This window comes from Haliotis rubra, unplaced genomic scaffold (assembly GCF_003918875.1).
Source record: "Haliotis rubra isolate DU_JTF1 unplaced genomic scaffold, ASM391887v1 Scf2, whole genome shotgun sequence".
Taxonomy (NCBI): domain Eukaryota; kingdom Metazoa; phylum Mollusca; class Gastropoda; order Lepetellida; family Haliotidae; genus Haliotis; species Haliotis rubra.
Window position 1 is genome coordinate 8,079,903 of NW_025766002.1, and position 22,248 is coordinate 8,102,150.

Below are 22,248 nucleotides of genomic sequence, written 5' to 3' on the forward strand. Positions count from 1 at the left end.
ACTTTGTTTCATTACCAGTTAATCATACAAGCTTTTGGATCTGCAGTATAAGTTTCAGTAAGTCACAAAGCAAGGCTCAAAGTAGGCCATGACTAACTTTGTCTTTATTGTTCTCATTATGTGTGTTACCAACTGAGATAAGTACAACTGATTTGAAAGGAGCCTCAGCGCAGAACCAAAATCATAAACAAGAATATGTATTTCAAACATATTTATTAGTAAAATCTCAAAGTTCTTTCTCAATAAAATATTATCAAAAGAACCACTGCAATGGTATACGAATACTTCTCACCTGAAAATGTATAAAAACAATAAATAATTTGCCAAACTTTAAAAAAATGTTGGCTGTAAGGCACTGTCACTGGAAAAAATATTCATGTTACCCGTTAAACCCCACTCTCTCTTACACACATACCACATATCCATGTGTGTTTAGCTATAGATTTAGACATACATACACTGGTGTTACATATATGTGTATGACTGACTGACTGAGTTTAGTTTTACGCCGCTTTTAGCAATATTCCAGCAATATCACGGCGGGGGACACCAGAAATGGGCTTAACACATTGTGCCCATGTGGGGAATCGAACCCGGGTCTTCGGGGTGACGAGCCAACGCTTTAACCACTAGGCTACCCCACCGCCCTATATGTGTATGACACATCCAAATCTGCAGGGCAGAGAAGGAACCCATACCATAACATTATGACACCAAACACACGAGCACATCTACTAGTAATATCTATAAGTGGAATAAGAAACATATTATCCCTACTGAACACTACACCTGTACAATCTGAGCAATTAATCAAGGTTGAATACCTTTCTGAGGTCATATGTATACAAACATTGAGCATCAAATGCCTTGCAATTTCGGAGACATTGAAAATCTAAAGATTTATGAATATAACATACAACTTTATGGATGACAACTTCGTATTCATTGCATGAGTCTCTATGCAATAAATAAGAAGTTGTCATGCATAAAGTTGTATGTTTCATTTTTGAGTCACCAACTTCAAGAATGACGATCAAACAATAAAGATTCATGATAGACAGATGTATCACATAAAGACAAATATTAACTTATAACAAACTCCTCAATTATTCACACTACTCACAGTTATCATTTCAATATGCTTTTCTACATCAAAAACAAGGCAGAGAACACAATTTGGTAAATCAGTACCTTGCTAAACATGTAACACTACAGTACTTATGATGTATGCAACAAATAAACATAAAGACTTAATAGCACACCATCAATGGGAATACAACTGAAATACATACAGCAATCCTACAAGTCAGCTGCAGTACATGGCAAGTAATGGCTTTATGATGTGTAATATATTTATCATTTTATGGGTAGTTTTTTTTGGCTGGATAAAGGGGTAAAAACGGCATGTACTGCAGTCATGAACACATGAAAATGCAAATATGAAATGTCAGGTAGGTACTACTCTCAGTACTGACATACGATCATGCTGCCCTTATCAGTTGACAATCAACTCAGAATTAACCATCAGGAATCTGGAAAAATTACTTCTACCAAGTGGGTGGTGGGGTAATGGGGTAGCCTAGTGGTTAAAGTGTCCACTTGTCATGCTGAAGACCCACGTTTGATTCCCCACATGGGTAATATATGAAGCCCATTTCTGGAATTCCTCGCTGTGATATTGCTGGAATATTGCTAAAAGTAGCGTAAAATTATACTCACTTGCTTCCACGAAACAGGACTGTTGAATGTTTGGCAACTTCGGTGAATAAATGTATTTTCAACATCAAAATTTCAGAATAACATTATATAATGAAGAGGCCATCATGATAGTGTCCACTTGACGCGAAAGTTTGCTAAATACAAAGTGTATTCCTAATACAGGATATTTTGCATCCCAAAACACGTGTGATAACTTCCATATCTGCATATATGTGATACATGACCTCATGAACCAAATCTTGCATTTATTCCACAAAGCATTATGATACACACTAAGGCTGTTAGATTCACTCATAAATTTGCTGAATTGAAACATATCCTGTCATGAATTGAATTCATTCATTGCAAAGACTAGAATCGAATATTCATGATATTTTTCAGTGACTTCAGGTCTTAATTCTCAAAATGTGATATGCAAAAATGAATATATTCAATCCAGGAAGGATAACGTCAACACTCTAACATACCCAGTTTGATAGTACTGTGGTCACTGGTCGTTATCGTGAATAATTAACATTGTCAGCATGATCAAAACATGTCAAATAACATATTTTGTTATGGTTTCGCTCAATATACTGAATAATATATAACACTGTAACACCCAGTATTCGTATTTGTTACCCAATATTCGGGATATGTATCAAATTTGCCTCATTGTGGATTTGTTGCAGTCCTAATGCACTCATACATTGGTGAATAATACAGCCATACACATGAAGATGGCTACTTCCCCATCTGCACAGAACCTAAAACAATGGGTGCTCCTGAAGACAGCTCACAGCACTTGAACCACATTTGTGACCTATCAATTTTGTCTTTACCATACTGTATCTTCGCCACACCAGGCATGAAAAGAGGGCGTTTGAAGGTGGCATCAACATGAATAGGATAGGATTTCTTCACATTGTCTGGAAGATAAGAAAGCAATTCATTTGAAACATACGGTATCAAAGTCTCATCAAACCATTCCCCATAATCCAGGATTAGATGCTGCACATTAGGACTATTCTGTTTAACAAATAACATTTCCATAAGTGATTTTTTTAAATTTAATAATAATATTAACCCCTACCAATACTTTTGCATGTTATTGTAACCATATGAAGCATTATAAAATCTCCAACCTTGCCCCTGTTTGCCAAAGATAAGATATCCCACAAGCCTGTAAGGTCAAAATTTAATGAGGGAAGCTTACAGTAGGAGGACTCTCGATGTTGGAGAGATAACTGAATAAATGGACACAGTATTAGACATCTAAAGGCAAATGATATTTGGACATTTATTGATTTTATCAACATTTGATAGGACATTCTCTAATATCTCTACCATATTTGAAAACCATCCACAGCACATTTTCAGTTACAATCAGTGCTCCAGAAAATAACCATTCTTAAAAGCCACAGTAGTATCTGATGTGATATTAACAGATCTGGACAAGTCCAGCTGCACATCCATATGACATCAAGGCAAAATGTTGACTTGGAAGAGTTTTAGTCCGTATTAGAGTTGATCAGTAAAATACTAAAAGAATACCATAGATGTATGGTAGCAATTCCAAAAAAACACAGTCTTGTATCATATTTGATGACATAGCTTTTTTCAAGGCACTACAAGAGTTATACACTGGGTTGTTTGTTTAATGACACCTTCTGCAATATTCCAACTATATGGTGTAATAAACCAGTAGTTTTCTGGGGCAAGGGTTGAATAACCTGCAATATACATGTATATCTCTGGATTTCCTCTATGAATCCAGCTGATAAAGAATGCCTTTTTATAATTGGATTGGTTGTTCACATCTTGTGTTACAGATATTCTTGGACAAAATGTTACGGCAGGTTCCTTTGAGATTAATGTCTAAGGAAACATTTTTACAAATACAAATACATAAATACATCATGTTAGGACGTTTCAAATTTAGAACATTTGAAATTGGGCATGTTTTACTTTAGAAATTTAAAGGAAGGTTCATGTTTAGAATAAAAAATATGAATTATCCATGCTTTAATAGGATGAAGATATTTTGCACAGGACTATCAGATTATTCCAAAGCCTGAGATTACCATTTCCAAAGAGTTCATCCAGTGTCCTAGCCAGAGTCCACATTCCATGTGCTATTGGTGCCCTGTAACCCAGCAGTCTGGCTGTCCAGGGATATATATGGTGAGGGTTCCAGTCTGCTGTAGCTCGGGCATATTGCACACCTGTATCTAGGGGTACTTGAAGGAGGCACTCACCAAGCTGGTTATCATCTGTGTGAAATAGAAACCAAAGAACGAATCTTTCTACATTGAATTCCAGGAACGTATTTCTCATCATTGTTCAATAATTAACTCTGGTACAGTCAGATTACATCCTAGATCCTATCATTGCAGCAGAAACCTGTTAACAATCAAGTCTTGTTCAAGAAGGGGGGAACATAGCATAAAAATCTGTGAAATATTGATGATGGCATGTGAGAAATTCTAATCTGATATGTATTGTGGTACTGAATGATCAGGTTACCTGTCGTTACTTGGAAGACTTGAGGACAACTGAATGAACAGAATATGTCTTTTTGACCATGTTACATAAAACGTAAGACCAACTTTTCAACTCATACCAACAGTTTCGGTTGTAGCTGTTCTCAGAGTGTTTCTTGATGTTCCACTTTCTGTGCTTTTGGACTCCTGGACAACACTGTGAGCATACCTTCCCAAACACACAAGTTGTGACAGTCAGTGACCTTAAATTCAGCATATCCTTCAATCCCTTTCTCTACTTCCACATAGTGTACTACTCTAGCATGGAGGTCGAATCCACCATCCAGGAGATCATCCAAAGGACAGTGCTGAGTTATTGTCTGCTTAATGTGAATCAGACCTGTAACAATAATAAAAAAGACAGCGTAAGAATGCTGTGAAAATAACAAGGAACAATGAACATGAACAAAGCATGAGGAACAATTGACAACAAGGGTGTTGGGTGATAACGTGCAGTTATCCAAGTCACAGAGCTTGATCACTTCATCCATTTCAGTTGATGTTCAGTGGTAATGGGGTAGCATAGTGTTTAAAACAGTCACTCATCACGACAGGTTAAACCCGGGTTCGAGTCAGCACGTGAGGTAACATATGTGAAGCCTATTTCTGTACCCTGCTGTGATATTGCTTTAATATTGCTAAAAGCAATCACTCTATGATCAGGCAAGATATGTCCAAATACACAAAATAAAAAAAGTCGACCCCTCCCTTTTGGAGAGAAGACCAGATTGTTATACAATGTCTGTAGGGTATTATATTGATTGACTAATCAGTACTGATCATTCAATATGTTCACTTACAGAAAAACTGCAAAGTCAGTTCAAAAGCATAATGACAGTGCAGTGATCGAAATAGTGTTTAATCTGCATGCCATGGCATGACACACACAATTGCTTGAAAATATGTCTTCACTATTAAATAATAGTTCAATATGATGTGAATAACGAATCCCAAAGTCCTGAGCAAAATGTCTACCAATTTGGAAACAATAGTGACCTAAATATGGTATTAATTAAGGTAATGTATCTGGTCTTTGTCAGTGGGTTAACTATTACATACATTTTCAAATTTAGTGGAGAATAAACCATAAGCATTGGATACTGTTTCCCCAAAGGGATCAGTTCAGGTTTCATCATGACTGGTTTGTTTGTTATAGGTGACATTATTATTATTGCCTGTTATAGTCTGGTTTGTGGATAATTTGTATTAATCACAGTTCCAAATTATGGTATATCCTTTGTAGTGAATTTGCTTCATCTCTATTCACAGTTGATTTTAGTTGTAAAGAATATTTGATAAACATCCGCGATGAGAATGGGTATGAGTGAAAAAAGAGGAAAATGAGCAAAGGGTCTTGGGGGTTAAGACAATTCACAAGAATGACCACAGTGCTATCAAATTCACGGAATTCCGCGGATCTGCGGAAAATTCACATCCCTGAATCTATCAAAAAATAATACTTGAAACACATATTCTCACCTAAGGGGCTCAAAAAAGCTTTCAAAGAGGTTGCAAGAAACGTTGATAATCGCATAAATAAAGTTTCAGGATAGCAGATAGGAACAGCATCATGTGTCTTCACACATGATATCTTCTTGTATGCTTCTATGGACTTTGTATCCAGTCTACAAAAAAGATGAGAGTATTATGTTAATCAACAAGTGTTCCTATGCCAGTGTTGGCAATGTGACAAAACAGGCAATGGTCACTGATATACCATATAGAAACCAGAAAGAAAAAATGAATACGATAACAACAATATTTTTTTAGAATTCAATATGATATCTTTATGAATCCTGTCAAATTTGTTATTAAAACAGGGGCAGTGGGGTAGCCTAGTGGTTAAAGCGTTGGCTCGTCACACCGAAGACCCGGTTTCGATTCCCCACAAGGGCACAATGTGTGAAGCCCATTTCTGGTGTCCCCGCCGTGATATTGCTGGAATATTGCTAAAAGCGGCGTAAAACTAAACTCAGTCAGTCAGTCAGTGTTATTAAAACATTGAAGCTTTTCTTAACCTGTCAAAAGATGCATATTTCATGCACATTAGACAACATTTGAAATGTCACTGGACTAAGACTACACATGAAAAAATATTTTTACTACAATACAATATCAGTAGAGATGGTCGAACAAATACTTGACTGCAACGCAAGTGTGAATCTTCAGGTTTTGGTGGCATTGGTGCTCTCTGTAAGGGACAGACACTGATTGTCTTACACAAGAGAGAGCTTACATAGCATGATACGATACATACCTGCAATTCGTAATTGACACTTTATGCAAAGGGTTAGCTGGTCTGATATTCCTTTCGTTTAACACGTGTGACTTCCCACCTGTTCCGACTTGAGTGGGCGTGTCTCGAGCAGACGACACACCTGCGCCGTTCTTGTTAATGTATAAACGTCCTTGTTTTCGTCCGACAATTCGGAAAACAGCCCTTAATATTATCCTTTGGAAGGAAGGTTTGTTCTCAAATGTATACTCAACCTTGTCATTTAAAAATAGTACATATCTTAAGAGAAAAATCGTGAGCACTAGTATCAACATGCCAAACATAAACACGAGTGCGGCCATTTTGAATAAATCAAAATTTGGATCTCGAAAGGTACGAGATTATTCATCGCTCTGAAAACATCATTTTTACTGATCGTGTGTTACCGTTTATATTTTACGCTCTTTATTAGAAGAAATACATTATTATATATCAAGCTGGAAAGAAAAACATTTTTTTTTCATGTATGGTATGATTTTGTTACATACAAAAGCTGGACCCGTACACGAAACGAGATTATTTAAATATCCAATAGTAAATATAAATTACTATTACCTTTTGAAAATATATTTTTTGTTCATATTTATTCTCCCAGAACAAGTGTTTCTTCATCATAATGTACCAAATTAAAAAGTAGAAATATTTCCATGATGCATTTAAAAATAAAGCATTGTCTGTGAACGGATTTAAGCTTAATTATTTGACTAAAAGAGGGTTTCCTTTTAACAAAACGAAGTCACTTGAGAAATTAATTAGGTATTGGAAAAAGAAAACCAAGTTCTATGGATAGTCAACTTCTTTATTGCAATTAGTACGACATTTCGATGTACGTACTAACGCCGTTATCAAGCAAGCGATGAATCGCCTTCATCTTTACAACTTCTAAAATGGTATTGGAGATCCGATCACTGGAATCTGATTTGTGTCCGAACCATGGACATATCGCTTGCTTATTTAAAGGTTTTGATTGATTTAATTTTTTAAATCCCCAAATTCATTTATTAAGAAGGACTGTGAAAAATAAGAAAGCTTAATTTGCTAATCCCCACACTGTACAATGACACCAAGCATGGGCCTGGGGAAATACACACTAGGGAAACATGTTACTGAGCTGTCCCTGATGTAGGCTACAGTTTCACGGATTCAACAATAAAACATTCTTTTCACCTCGAGCATGACAATAAGAACGTTTGGTAACATTGTGCGTGCGACACTGACACAGAAATCTCACCAATACTGAATTGGAATTTAAACTGATGCGTTGTGCATGTAATATGAATTTGTAACAATGACAAGAAAAATGTCAACCATCAAACTGTTCTCTTTTACAACAGTTTAGCAGACGCCTGACGCCGGTGTTATTTTCGTGCCAGCTCCTGTTAACGTTCAGAAGTTAGATTGCGTTTACATGTTTTCATGTTGGTTTTCCACTTTCATGCCTGAACATATGTCTTTGTGTAAATTCGCGATTATGTAAGATTCCGTTATTTGAATGCACTTCACAATGTTTCGTCTCGCTTTAGTCGAATAATCCATCTTTTGTACGTTACCGTTGTACATTTCGTCATTGGCTGGCAAGAAGTAGTCTGTCGACATCAGGAAGGTCGAAGAGAAGTGAGATTGAGCGCTCTTGAAGATATTCAGGAACAACGATGGGTGTGACAAGAGAAAACAGGGATCTGTTCATCTATGAATTTGTTGAAGATGACCTCGAGTATGTACCATCGACGCATAGACCAAAAATAATATTGACAACCCAACTGTCAAATTTCTATCATTGCGCCAGATTTTCATATGTGTAATGTGAAACATCCCCGAAATAACGTGGAACATATCGGCTGATTCTTATAAAAGGAGTTGTTTGGTTGTTATATTGTTGATGACAACATGAGGTAGCTGTTATAAGTATTGCAAAACAACGTTCCAAGCGGTTTGGTGATGTTACTAAAAATAGCCTTGCACGAGTTCAATGTTTTTGATCACAAATGGGTCACGAGTGAAGCAGGTGCGGAACGTTATGACAACTGAGAATGTCAAGCTGGGGTCATGTTCACAGGGAGACAGAGAGGATAGGTGTATGTTTGTTAATTTTATGCGCATGGTGACGTAGGATATCACTCAGGTTTCATGCAGAATTGAAATGTCAATCGGATAATTTATTTCGTGTTTCAGCGCTCATATTGTACTGGCCGAATCATAGTTCGCCATAGTAAATATCCGACAATAAATGGGGCCTACCAATACGTTTAACGTTGTTGAACTAGCCGAATCATTGTTCTAATTTATAATTGCAGGGGACGGACAAAATCCCAACCGAACAACATTTTGGTTGTTTATGTTTTTAATAAACTGTCACAATCAGCCTATCAAAACTTCTGCGGCAAAACTTCAAAGTGACAAATTCACAGCTGAATGCAACTTAAGTGTAAAATTAGATGAACTCCAATTTACGCTTTATCCTTAATTTAGACCCTCATACAACAGTGGTATTGGTAATGCTGTAGCTTTTGAAGTTTCCTCACTTACGGCAAATAACCTCTTGTGTCTTCATGTATATGTATATGTATAAATATATATAGTAAGAGTTTCTAATGAATATATTTGTAACATATATGTACTGATGTTTTGTATATGATGAACAAACATAGTACATAAGATACAGTGCACACTTTAATATTTATTGAGTCACATAACTTCCCCCCAAGAAATCTGACAGTCAAAATGTGTATGAATAACTAGTCATAACAAACTAAAATTTGTGGTTAGTTTGAGTTTGTTATAACTAGGGATGGCAATGTGCCACTGATCCGCGGATTTTCCCTGATATTATTTCAAATTGTTCAATTGTGAATCGTCTAAATCCATTGAGAAACCCTCAACTTGATGGCACAATATTAAGTTTTCCGCTGAAAATAGATTTTCCTGTTACCATCTCTGTATAACCATAGTTGACTTTAATTATTGTTCCAGATTAAAACGGCATGTGAAGATCCGGGTTTGAAAGAATATCGATCTTCAGTAACCCATGCTTGTCGTAAGAGGCGACTAACAGGATCGGGTGGTCAGGCTCGCTGACTTGTTTGACACATGTCATCGGTTCCCAATTACGCAGATAGATGCTCATGCTGTTGATCCCTGTATTTTCTGGTCCAGACTCGATTATTTACAGACCGTCGCCATATAGCTGGAATTTTGCTGAGTGCGGCATAAAACTAAACTCGCTCACTGACTCCCAGGTTTAAACAGTTAATACAAATATATGCTGGTAATATGCACGATGTTGAGTGGTTCCCCTTTTTTCCATTTCTGTTTCTGGTTGATTCTCCAAGATTTACAGTTTGCCAGTTCTGTCCAACTGCAGTGACATATAATATCAGTCGATGACTTTCATTTCAGGTTATTAGAACAACATGCTGATGATGATTCCTCCACAGAGCTGCCTCCACAGAGCAGCAGGAGGAATGCTAATCGAAACCGTACAAGAGGCAGATCCGGACAGATTCTTGATAATCAATGCTTGAACAGGAGAAAGATGGGGGCTAAGCAGGCCAGGAGAACAGAAAATTGTAAGTTACGAAAACAGGTTTATTTGTATAACAAGTTTTATGGATAACAACTTCTTTATTTTCGTGAGTGCGACGTTTCGATACAGATTCTTGTACCGTTGTCAAGCAGAGTGATACATGAAGTGTAGGAGCTGCATATATATACTGTATATAACAATGAAACAACATAATAGACAAAGGAAACAACATAATTGCCATGATTGGCTAAGCAGTAAGCTGATGAAGCCAGTAAGTACATAAAGGATAGTGAATGGAAGCCAGAGATGTAGTTACAATGAGATGTTTATACAATGGATGCGATGTTTATACAATAGACTGGGCTTGGTGGAGGAGTGGATCATAAGCAGATGGAATGAAGTATCCTTGGTCACGGTTGATGGTAGGCTTGTGGCGTTTGATGTGAATGGCTTCTGTGAGCTTGCGTTTAGTGAAGTCCGTTTGGTTGTTGGTGGAACGCAACCACTACCCACCTGAAATAGTCAACAGAACCATCGAAGCAACGCTTTCACCTCCTGCCAAAAGGTCTAAACCAGAATCAGCCCCCATCAAGATATCCATTCCCTACATTAATAAACCATCACACCAAATCAGCCGACTCCTGAAACAACAGGCAGGAATAGACACTACCTTCTCAGCGTCCTCCAGCCTCAACAACCTCCTCCATGCCAACGGAAGAAAACAACCCACCGTCAACAACAACAACCCGAAATGTGTTATTTACAAAATAGACTGTGATTGTGGACAATGCTACATAGGTGAAACATCCGACCCATCAACACCGAGTCAAAGAACATCGCACCTCTGTTGCTAATTCCGACACCAAATCAGCTATCTCTGACCACATCAAAGCCAACCCCAATCATCAAATAGAGTGGTCCGACATCACCATTCTAGCCAACAACCAAGCGGACTTCACTAAGCGCCAAGCTCACAGAAGCCATTCACATCAAGCGCCACAAGCCTACCATCAACCGTGACCAAGGATACTTCATTCCATCTGCTTATGATCCACTCCTCCACCAAGCCCAGTCTATTGTATAAACATAGCATCCATTGTATAAACATCTCATTGTAACTACATCTCTGGCTTCCATTCACTATCCTTTATGTACTTACTGGCTTCATCAGCTTACTGCTTAGCCAATCATGGCAATTATGTTGTTTCCTTTGTCTATTATGTTGTTTCATTGTTATATACAGTATATATATGCAGCTCCTACACTTCATGTATCACTCTTGCTTGACAACGGTACAAGAATCTGTATCGAAACGTCGCACTCACGAAAATAAAGAAGTTGTTATCCATAAAACTTGTTATATATTGTACGTCTCAACTTCTAAAATGCCACTCAAACAAGGTTTATTTGTTTTTAATTGATATAATACTGGATAAGTGTGAACGATGTACAAGGCACCTGGACCTTCATATTAGTGTTCCCCGGCCGCGTCATACCAAAAAGACGTTAAAATATGGTACTTGTTGGTCCCTGCCTGGCGCTCGGCATTAATGGGTACAACAAGGACTGGTCAGCTCGGAGTCAGTATAATGTGTCTGAGTGGGGTATTCATGCTTCACTGCGGCATGGTATCTCAGTGGGCTAGCACTATAAAACCAGCTTAAGTCTGGGCTAGTACAAGCCGGCGCACATACACATACACATGCATGCACGTCGTCATATGAGCGAAATATTCTCAAGCACGACGTAAAACCCAATTTCACCTCACCTCATATTAGTGACACTGTAGATGTTGTAGTTAGTGCATGACAGTATTGTTTCTATGGCAGCTAACTCTCAGCACACAAAGTCAGCGATCCAACCCACGAAACTGGAAGTCTGCAAAATGGTACTCTAGTTCAGACAGGTGTAATAAAAAATACTACAATCTGTTATTTCCCAAACATGACAGATGTTACATGTTTAAATTTTTGTTATAATTCAATGCTTTGCATTGATTGAGAGTAAGTGAGAATAACTGTTGTATAGTGATGATGTTCCAAGTACATGTATGTTATAGCAGTTTCTAAAAAATCAAACCTGGAGTGTCCTTGCTATCTGAATTAAAGCAATACACAGTGTGCTATTTGTGTGAGTTTACTTTTTAAGATGCTGTTATCTCAAGGTTTTCTATGTACCCGTTATCAGTGATGTGTTGTGACTTGCAGTTCGTCAGCTGCTGACTCTAGTGGAGAAGGATGAAGTGGGGGAGCTGCAGCTTGACAACGTGTTTGAGCCCAGCAGCTCTGCCTTTGAAAAACTCTTCTCAGAGAGAGAGAAAATGAAGGTACATATCAACAATCTTGGCCACCTTGTCCAAAACAGCTGCTGTGGCCATTACGTCCTGTTGCTGGAAGTATGGAACAGTGTTATGGCATTACAACTGTAATTTTCTACTGATGATTTTCATATTTTTTTAATAATATGTTCAGTTATTATCATTATTAGGATATCTTGATTTATACCAATTTAATCTCCAAAAGAAAACTTTGAAGGTTATGGAGTGAGTGAGTGACTTAGCTTGATCCTATCGGCAGTACTTCCAAGTTTGAATGAATCCTTCGGTATCTAGAAATATACTCAAAAACAAACGTGAAGTTTAAATGTCCCAAAGATCAGTTCTTTAACTGAACATTTCAGGTATTCTCAACCATCATCTCCAGTACTGTTAATTCAGTTCTTCTAATAAATGTTGGCATCTGTGTATTTGAGAGAGCATCATATTCCCTTTAGATCTGGAATGATTTTGTGAACCGAAGTGAGGAGGAACAGGAGACGATCCTGCATCCATCGAGGAGCCAGAGCAAGAGAACAGAGTCGGCGGATGAGAACCTGGATGACTCGTGGGAGGAGATTCCAGATAAGAGAACTGGTGCGTCGTACCACCACAGTAGATCAGAGATAGTAGCATGGGTACAGATAATTCTAGGTGTCACATATCCTGATTGGTGCTGGAAACAGTTTGAACCTCGCTGTGATCCTAGTAGATGATAAATCTTAGAGGAAATGTTAGGCTGGATCCTTCTCTGTCTGATTTTGCAGAATGGATGAAAAAATGGCTTGGATGTTTGTAATACTGCTCAGTTCAGCACAGCGTGTGATACTGTTTTTTGGTATTAAATGTGTCACGTTCACACTTAAGTAAATTATTTATACTGAACTTGCAGATGAGCTTTTCGTCATTTCCAAATTTTGACAGATTTTTCATTATTCCATCAAGCTAGAGAAATTTGTTTTGCTGACAAGAAGTTTCAGGAAAAATGTTTACTATGGAAATATAGGAATCTTAACGTCATGTTACCCTTGGTGAAGCACACAAAAGGGATATGTGACAGCGTGTGAATCTTTCGACAAGAATCTTGTGTCCCATGTTTGCTGTCTCTGTACTGTGGCTCTGGGTGAAATCCTCCTGCTATCAGTGTCCATGATGACACTCACACTAGGCCTGTTGGTGGCTAGCCACTGCTTAATACACATCTGGGTATGTGCTTGACTACTCATGTGTACAGGTATTTCCTTGATTTTCTTGCTTGACTTTAAAGGGTATGTTTTATGTGCATGTGTGTTAATTTCATGGTGGTGATAGTAAGTTGTGTCCGTTGTGTAAATAGATACTACTAAACGATGTCCCATGTAATACCATATTTATGAAACGAGTGAATGCTTTCCCTCGTTAGATACCAATACCATTCATGAGTTTGGTATTACACTGGACATAGTATAGTATTTTATTTATTCATGAGTTTGGTTTTACACTTGGCATAGTTTAGTATTTTAAATATTACTCACCCAACATTAGCAAAATAATATCGAGCAAAGTACTTCTTTCCTAACAGGGATGGAAATAACTTTTTAAATTGATAGTGTACATGTAAAGTCAATTGCCCTGATAATTTTTCCACTATTCCGACCGTTTTCTTGCTGATTTTTTAAATAAACAACATAATTAACATTGGAAAGTCAACTGGACACCGGTACAGTGTGATATAAAAATTTGCTTGCCCAACAGAAAAAAACACTGGACTCGGACGTCGGGCAATGAGTTATTTCCACCCCTGCCTAAGAATTCAACAAGTGTGATCACTCTCAGCTTTCCGCGAGTCAAGCAAGGTCTAATACTATTGTGACAGAGGTATTGGCAATGTGAAGTCATAACTGTAAACCAGTTTTACGTCATATGTACAGCATCACATGATGTTATTACACAATGTGTAATGTGTAATAACATTGTAAAATTATTAAACAGTGACATCTTCAATGGGTGAGTAATAAACATGAATATACTTTCAGTGGTTTTGATATCCTCAGCATAATGCAGTCATCTCGGGATAGTGGACTAGGATGTATTTCGAAAGCTGTAGTCATGGAAACAAACCAAATGATATATGTCTTGGTGTGACAGTATATAAGCATAAATGTAGTCCAGTCCTGAATTGTTTTGTATTTAGCCAAAACATAGAGGTTGTAGTCATTTAATCTTATACAGATAATCTTCTCGTAACTGTCCCACAGCATTCATATCTTGTAGCATCATGAGGGGTGGTTCGTTAGCCTTGGGGTTAAAGCATTCGTTCGTCACACTGAAAGCATTGGTTCGATTCCCTATTTCGGTAGCTCATTTTTTGTATCCCACACCATGATATTGCTTGAATATTGCAAAACTCAATTTACTCACTGTAACATGGTGTCGCAGTGCATCAGAGGTTCAGTGTGTTTGGTGTTTGCTCCTATTACACTGGTGTGGCAGCACTTAGTGGTTGATGTGCCAACAGTATTCAGCCCATGTGTGTCCGAGCTATGAAGGCTTGTTTCCCTTTCAGCTCACCCAGCCTTCACTGCTGAGGAATGTTACAGGAAGGTGGACAGGAAGTTGAAGGATTTACTCAAGAGGAGACAACTACCTATGGTATTCTTTACAACCATGATTTCCATGTTGCCAACCTGTCCCAATTCTTTTGTGTATTTTCTCCAATGTTCAGAACCCTTCACACATTTGTAGATTTCTGTGGTGAACATCACATTTTGAATGTCAGCGTGTTTTTACTACTTTTTGACAGTTTTAGATCACATAATTGTTTCCACCTAAACAATCTTGTCACTCGTAGTCACATTTTTTGTGGCAAGTGTTGAGAAGGATGGTTGAAACATGCTCTAAATGATTGTTCCACAGGGATTTTAATTGTTGTTTTGTTGTGCAGGGAATCCTGGAGAATTTGGAGGAGGAAATTGTCTCATTTTTCAAGGAGTGGCCAAGCTCAGTGTTTGTGTCCAAGCTATCATCCAGTTATGAAAGAATGATGGTCCATGCTCTATGTCAGTTTCTTGACCTGCGATCTCAAAGTAAGTACAAGAGGAAGTCTTCCTGCTTCGATCCAGTTCAGGGGAAAGGTTTTGTCAAAACTAATATATCTGCTGATTGTCATGCATCCAAAATCGCTTGAAAGTAGAGCTGTGACGATACATCGTAGTATCGATAATCGTGATACTTTATCTGACGATAAATATATCGATACTTTTGTTCGTATCGTGGTATGTATCGTTGACCTTAAAATTGTTAATTTTCACTAGAAATTGACGGTTATGTAAAAATTTACACTGTTACTTGCTATCAAAATATACTTTTTTAAAGAAAATAACTAAAGATAGCATATCGTGATATACATCGAATCGTATCGTTCCCAAGATATCGCGATACGTATCGTATCGTATCGTGACATTTCCGTATCGTCACACCTCTACTTGAAGTCTCAGTGAGCCTATCAGGTCCTACAAAGAACTAGCGTATTGCCCAAGAATCAACTGTAGCTAATATCAAGTGATTGCTGGGTTTTTTGTTGTAATTTTGGAAGAATTTGCTTTGATAATGACATATTTAACTATTTTTCCTAACATTGAACTGTGGTTTGTTTGCAGGTTACGATGAGAATGGTGAAAGAAGAACACAAGTTGAAAACAAGCACAACACATTCCTTCCTCCGTCCCCTCTACTCAGCCAGTACTTACAAAAACATCGCACTGCTTAAACCTTCAGATATATGCTGTACCAGGGCCACGCTTGGTAATCTTAGGCCCCAAACAAGGATAGACGTTTCTGGTTCAGCTAAAATCTGCCCTTGACTAGTTTATTTCTTTATTTTTATTACCAGTTTACCTCAGTTATTGATACCTGGTTTGACCGTATATGCTGGGATTGGATTTGTTTGAAGTAGGGATTTGGGGGGTACTTTTTGAAACACATTAATGTTTATGTTGAGGTGTTGGTGCCCATTTTCAGAAAATATCTGTACATAACATCATCATTCTCCCACCTTGACATTCACTACTTCCATTGTTCGGGGTAAACTTTAGCCAAGTGGTTCCAGCAGATGCCCTGACAAGATTAGTTCTCCACATAAGTGTGATGCATGTAGCCTACTGGTGTCCACAGCCATCATCAGGCTGGAATGTTGATGTACGTGGTGTAAGACTCTGTGAGGTCTCTCACCATAAAGATCTGGTGCCAAATATTTCCTTATTTGGACTTTAATTAGCCAATTCAACTTTTGCAACAGTGAAAACAGAAAATATGATTGTTTGTCTCTGAATGTTTCTTCATGCAGTCACATAACAATTCCTGGCAATAATGTCACTGACTCTCACTAACTGCAATGTCCCATCCAAAAGTGTTCCAAGTAACATGAATGATTGTCCTGGACATATATCTATATGAACACAAAAAAACAGTAACATGTTTTAACCCATGAAATGTATACGTCTCAACATTGGATGAGAATATTCTGAATGTGGAACCGAAGTCTATGTGATTGGCTGCTTGGAAATGGTGCCATATTAATAGTATCCCAAAATGCCTTGCAGGGAACATGTTCAGCATCGGTTAATAAAAGTGATTTCCCTATTCAAGTGCATCAGATGCTGCCTCTAGTTACACGAATGTATGAAATAGCCTTGTATCCCTCTCAAATTACAAATATTATATTCCATGAATTGTTTCAACAGACTTGCGAACAAATGTGTTAAACCAAATAAGTCAGCATCTTAAGTTCGCTGTTCCAGAGGCCGATATATGGGCTGTATGTACATGGAAGTTAACATTAACTTGCCCTGTTTTATCTACCTCCTATGGAGGAAAGTGCTCCTAATTTATCATCAGTCATGTTGCCAGATGTCATGACAGTAGCTTCCGTCAGGCTCTTTCTTTAATATATTTTCCGTTGTTAATGTTATCGTTTGTTTATGGATACTTTGTAAATACTGCTTTGTTAGTCTGAATCTTTTGTATATAGAGATATTGTTTTGTTGTATTGAGGAAATCAAAATCTGAAATTCTAAATGATTTCTATATACTTTTGGGGGAATTCAGTGGCCCAACCTATTTAAGAATATGAAGTTTAGTTAATGACTCGGTAAAAATATTGTTTGTTACCTTACACAGCTAATGTGTCATGTCTGTCAATTGTATGATGAGAGTAATGAGAGAGTGATAGTTGATAGGGATTGTATTTGTTTGTCCTCATTATTCCATTATTTATCAAGCATCCCTATGTAAGAGGACTGCTTTAACGGTTTGCAATTACTTGACTGACACAGCTGCACTTGGTTTCAAAACTATGTGCTTGGAGGTCTTAATGATGTCATATCATTCATATCTCCATTATTGCCCATTCTATTTTTGTGTCTGGGGTAATGTTTATTCTGAAGGTCATAGTTTCAAGCTAAAGAAGGATTTACAGTTGGTCTTTTTAACTTCTGTTGCCTTGTGTAGTGAACAATCCCTTGTATTTGTAACACGTTTATAGGGGGGGTTACTCATGGTTTAAACTATAGCAGAAAATGTGATTGGCTGAAATAGAGGGTTAAGGTTATTATTTGGACAGTGAAAATTACTTGATCATTTAGATAGCTAAAGGCATGCCTCTTTCTGTTATAAGGTTGTCTTGCATTGGGTGTACTTTTTCCAATAATAGAAAGGTATATCATTATACCTTAAGTACTAGAGTCATAGTATCAAGCAGTAGTGAGAGCTGTTCAGATGAATGATGCCTGTTGATAGTGATGAGGTTAGCTAACAGTTGATTCATAAAGTCAAAAAACTGTTCACAAAACAGGTTTTATGTGGGAAACTTTGGGTGGGGGTAATCAGGTGAAGAAGGGGGCGGGGATGGGGACTTCTGTAATTATCTTTTTAGTTTTTATAATAACTTATCAATTATAACACTTTGGTTTTGTTAACCCACAAATATACTTCCCACATGTAAATTCGACAGCTTGCATGTAATTTAGATGTTAGCTTTCAAGTCAAAAGCATGTGTTTCTCTGCCAGAGGGTGTGTGTGTGTGTGTGTGTGTGAGAGGTAGCAACCATTTCTGATGTCATATTCTGTATAATTGTCAGTTGATGTGTGTTATGTTGCATTGTTCATAGTGCTAAATGTCTACTTGTGTACTCATCTTGTAGTATCTCTATTTTTATGAAACCATATTGGTGCATGTTCATGACTGTAGTACAACAAATCTTATCTTACCCTTCTTACTCCTTATATGCATTGCTGATACATGTGAAGGAAGAACTACGCCATGCCAACTTGTGTTATTTGTCCTACAAGGGGGGAATAACTCTTGCACCTCTAGTTCTTTCCCTCCAAAGCCATTCAAAGGGCATTGCTGTTGCTTGGGGTCAACATCATAACCATCACTATAAGTTTACAGAGCAGCTGGTTGATCTTCAGCAGAAGGGGCTCGGTAGGAGTGTATGTTTGTTTTACATTATCTATGGAACATGTTATTTTACCATACATTGGTTGTCTAATAAATACAACTGTACTGTATTGTTGAGTGTCCTGTTGTGCATGATGTTGATAGTGGATATTGCTCTGTGAGAATACTTGTTGAATGATGTGTTAGGGAACAGATGGCACAGTGGTCCAGGTTTTTATACATGGTGACTTCACTATGTATCCATGTTCAGGTTTCATAAGTGATTCCCCATGACGTTCATACTGGGCCACCCATGAAGATCCGGGTTAGAATATTGATCTTCAGTAACCTATGCTTGTAGTAAGAGGCGACTAACCGGATCGGGTGGTCAGGCTCCCTGACTTGGTTGACACATGTCATCGGTTCCCAATTGAGCAGATTGCTGCTCATGCTGTTGATCACTGGATTGTCTGGTCCAGACTCGAGTATTTACAGACAGCCGCCATATTTCTGGAATATTGCTGAGTGCGGCGTAAAACTAAACTCACTCACTTCTATTTTTGTAAGCACCGTATCATATGGTTGATTTCACCAAGGTGGTAAACATCTCATACCAGCATCACTTCGGGCTTTCCAAGAAATACTCGGACCGTTGTCATGGCCAGACAAAACAACAGTTGACTAACGATGTTCGTGTACGAATGTCCACTGGCCATCTGTGTAACTTGTTCAACCGTCTGTTACAATGCTTTGGAAAGATCGTATAGAAGGGCATTAGGAGAGAAGTTCAGTGTTGAAATTGATCACATAAATGTTCTGACATAAATTGATTGTATAATATGGTAAGACATAAGTGCAATATTCTGCTAGAATATATAACGCGTTATGGGATGGCAGTGTTTCTCGTAGTGACTTATTTGAAGAAAAGGTTTGATCCCGAAAAAACGATCATGCACCATGACAAAAAAATATTCAGTCTCGAACAAATGTATCACTTTCAGCTGTGATCAGACTGGGTTTCCTACACCGGCAAAGTGTGCTTATGCTCATATTGTTGACCATTGGTTGAGTTTCAGTTACATGACTCCAGCTGTTCTTTAACTGTAACATGGGCGGTGGGGTAGCCTAATGGCTAAGGCGTTCGCTCGACATGCCGACGACCCGGGTTCGATTCCCCACAAATGGGTACAATGTGTGAAGCCTATTTCTGGTGTCCCCTGCCGTGGTATGGCTGAAATATTGCTAAAAGCGGCGTAAAACCAAACTCACTCACTCACTTTAACTGTAACATGGTTATGGTGTAGAATGGCATTACTCTTTGTCGGTTATCACGGGGTTCAGATCGCAAATCGCTATCAACCTTTCAACTCGATTTCCTTAGAGAATTGGGTCTATAATAGGGCTTGTCGTAGGGGTGCTTCTTCGGATGTAATGGTCTGGGCCCCGTTTCACAACGCTCTCGTATGCCTAAGATCTCGTAACCTTTCTCGTAGCATTCGTACTTCCTATACTGTAACATTGACTTACGACAATCGTAGCGCTACGAGGGCTTTGTGAAACGGGGCCCAGGCTCGGTGTCCTTCGTGTCTGCGTGACAACAGAGTCCGACGCCTTGGTCATATCATACATCACTGGTTTGTCAAGTCCAGACTCATATGACAGTAAAAGATCAAAGGCACTTACGTTTACTAATCTACATCACTCGTTTAAAGTGCATAACACTGTTGAAATAAATACAATAATAAGCGGCCAAGAAGCCCACATAGTAAGCAGCTATGCATTTACAGATCAGCATTAACTATGGTCCCGACACTTGTGCTTATCTGTACAAACACATACACTGATCTCGACTACTGAACTACGTGGTACCAAAGCCTCAGTCAGCCACCTTCGATATATCCAGTGTAGATCTATATAAAAAGCATATGCAAATATGGCACTTACTCGTCACCACTTTCACCGCACGTACCACCTTAGCGGGGGATTTCTCCCGTGCATGGAAGTTAAGATTTAAAAAACCCAACTTTTCCAGGAAGCAATTTTGTAATACAGTCACACACCGAAGTGACATTCGAAAAGGCCAAGCGCAATTGCAATGCGGATATAACACCCTGGACAATCGAGGATGCCAGTCAGTGTGAACATAGCATGTGTACGAGGTTTTGCAATCGAGGTCAGTCTCAAACGATATTGTACGAGACATAGCGTTGTTGAAAAATCTATGTGAGAAACTATATCTGTACGTGTCAGAATATTAGCGCTATGGCTTCTCTAGTACGATCCATCATGGAGCGAGTAAGGATGAGTAATGTTCAAACACGTACGGCTCTTCCCAAAACAAGAAGATGGCATCCATCCTCGAAACTGGCACATCGTATTCATAACATGTTATCACTGTTCGGGACACTTCTATTGAAAAAATGCCAGTATCGGTTGCTTGACGAGATCTGGGAACGCATTTGGTTTGGTCAACTTATTTTAACGTTGTTGTTACGAGCCATTTGTTTAGCAGCTTGCAGTCAAGGGCATCTCAGATGATGCAAAGGGCTCTCAGAAATAGCTTAGTTTCCACTTTGAGGTACAGGAAGTACACGACACCAAGTGTAACAAATTGTCCGAAACGTTTCCAGCTCAACGGGAATTATGTTTAGGATTCAGAGCTCCGAAGTTTACGAAGGTTTTGTGGAGGTCCAGAGAGTGGAGGTGGCACTTTCTTGCGATGCCACCATTCCTCAACATGACTTGCCAGTTTTCCATGAAATCATCACGGACATACACGTAAAGATATATTTTGTTCTGAACATTTAACGTCTCCAGATGACATCGTCATGGTAACAGGCTACGTCATGTGGCCATAATTCACAGTGAAGGTTCTAGGTTCTGACTGGGAATGAAGTGATTCATGATGTTTTCAATCATTCTTAACATCCTCATTTGCTGTTCGTCTTTCAACATCATGTGTCCTTTGTTGTTCACATTTTCAAATCCAATAGGAAACCTTTATCAACACTGACAAAAAACGTAAAGTTTGTTTCTCAAATCTGTCGTTTCCTCGGAATTATTCTGTATCGTAGAAATGTCCCTTTTAAAGAGGGATCTTGTGCTTTAAAGGAGATCTTCGATTGTGATGTTCCTCAGCTCAATAAACGTGCACACTCCCGCTGCCGTGCCAACAAGAGTGGACACAATGGCAAAGGCAAATGACCAAGAAATGGACAATGAATCGAGATTGTGGCTGAAATGGCGGAGCTCCACTTTCCGGAAGTACTCTCCGACCTTGACCCCGTAGACGATCATTGTCATAATCTGGAGGCACACTGCAATAAAAGAAAGAATGAGCATCCCGTACTGTTGTCATGGAAATACAAGGATCATTACAATAATTGTTTCTGTCATGTCTACTGTTGTAGATAGTCACTCTGCATCCGGCTAAGTTCTGTTTACCTGTTCATTCTCTATGGCGGCGGCGCGGTCATT

At 38.4% G+C, this 22,248-nt stretch overlaps 2 protein-coding genes and 2 long non-coding RNA genes across 4 annotated transcripts in view; 1 reads left to right on the forward strand and 3 right to left on the reverse strand.

Moving 5' to 3' along the window:
* Positions 1–654: 654 nt before the first annotated feature.
* On the reverse strand, positions 655–6,809 carry LOC124275470. Its single transcript, XR_006898296.1, has 6 exons — positions 6,499–6,809; positions 5,721–5,866; positions 4,322–4,581; positions 3,783–3,971; positions 1,634–2,627; positions 655–1,532 (listed from the first exon to the last, which is right to left on the reverse strand). It is a non-coding gene; the product is annotated as an uncharacterized LOC124275470 (long non-coding RNA).
* Positions 6,810–8,076: 1,267 nt separating this feature from the next.
* On the forward strand, positions 8,077–16,672 carry LOC124275471 (R3H domain-containing protein 4-like). The gene is made up of 7 exons (XM_046711047.1): positions 8,077–8,230; positions 9,913–10,082; positions 12,247–12,365; positions 12,812–12,950; positions 14,899–14,984; positions 15,277–15,418; positions 15,992–16,672. The coding sequence occupies exons 1-7, from the start codon at positions 8,169–8,171 to the stop codon at positions 16,099–16,101; spliced, it is 828 nt and encodes a 275-aa protein (XP_046567003.1). The 5' UTR covers positions 8,077–8,168; the 3' UTR covers positions 16,102–16,672.
* LOC124275473 lies at positions 16,600–16,813 on the reverse strand. The gene is made up of 2 exons (XR_006898297.1): positions 16,718–16,813; positions 16,600–16,657 (listed from the first exon to the last, which is right to left on the reverse strand). It is a non-coding gene; the product is annotated as an uncharacterized LOC124275473 (long non-coding RNA).
* Positions 16,814–20,442: 3,629 nt separating this feature from the next.
* The window catches only part of LOC124275474, a 29,765-nt gene continuing 27,959 nt past the window's right edge, over positions 20,443–22,248 (reverse strand). Inside the window, exon 4 of the mRNA XM_046711048.1 lies at positions 20,443–22,088. Coding sequence (XP_046567004.1) covers positions 21,877–22,088 — 212 coding nt within the window. The 3' untranslated portion in view covers positions 20,443–21,876. The remainder of the gene's footprint in view (positions 22,089–22,248) is intronic.

Excerpts from the sequence above, each read along its gene's own strand:
- LOC124275471 (XM_046711047.1), top strand. The coding sequence starts at position 8,169 with ATGGGTGTGACAAGAGAAAACAGGGATCTGTTCATCTATGAATTTGTT. Across the intron at positions 14,985-15,276 it reads AGAGGAGACAACTACCTATG|GGAATCCTGGAGAATTTGGA; the intron begins GTATTCTTTACA and ends TTTGTTGTGCAG. Across the intron at positions 15,419-15,991 it reads TCTTGACCTGCGATCTCAAA|GTTACGATGAGAATGGTGAA; the intron begins GTAAGTACAAGA and ends GTTTGTTTGCAG.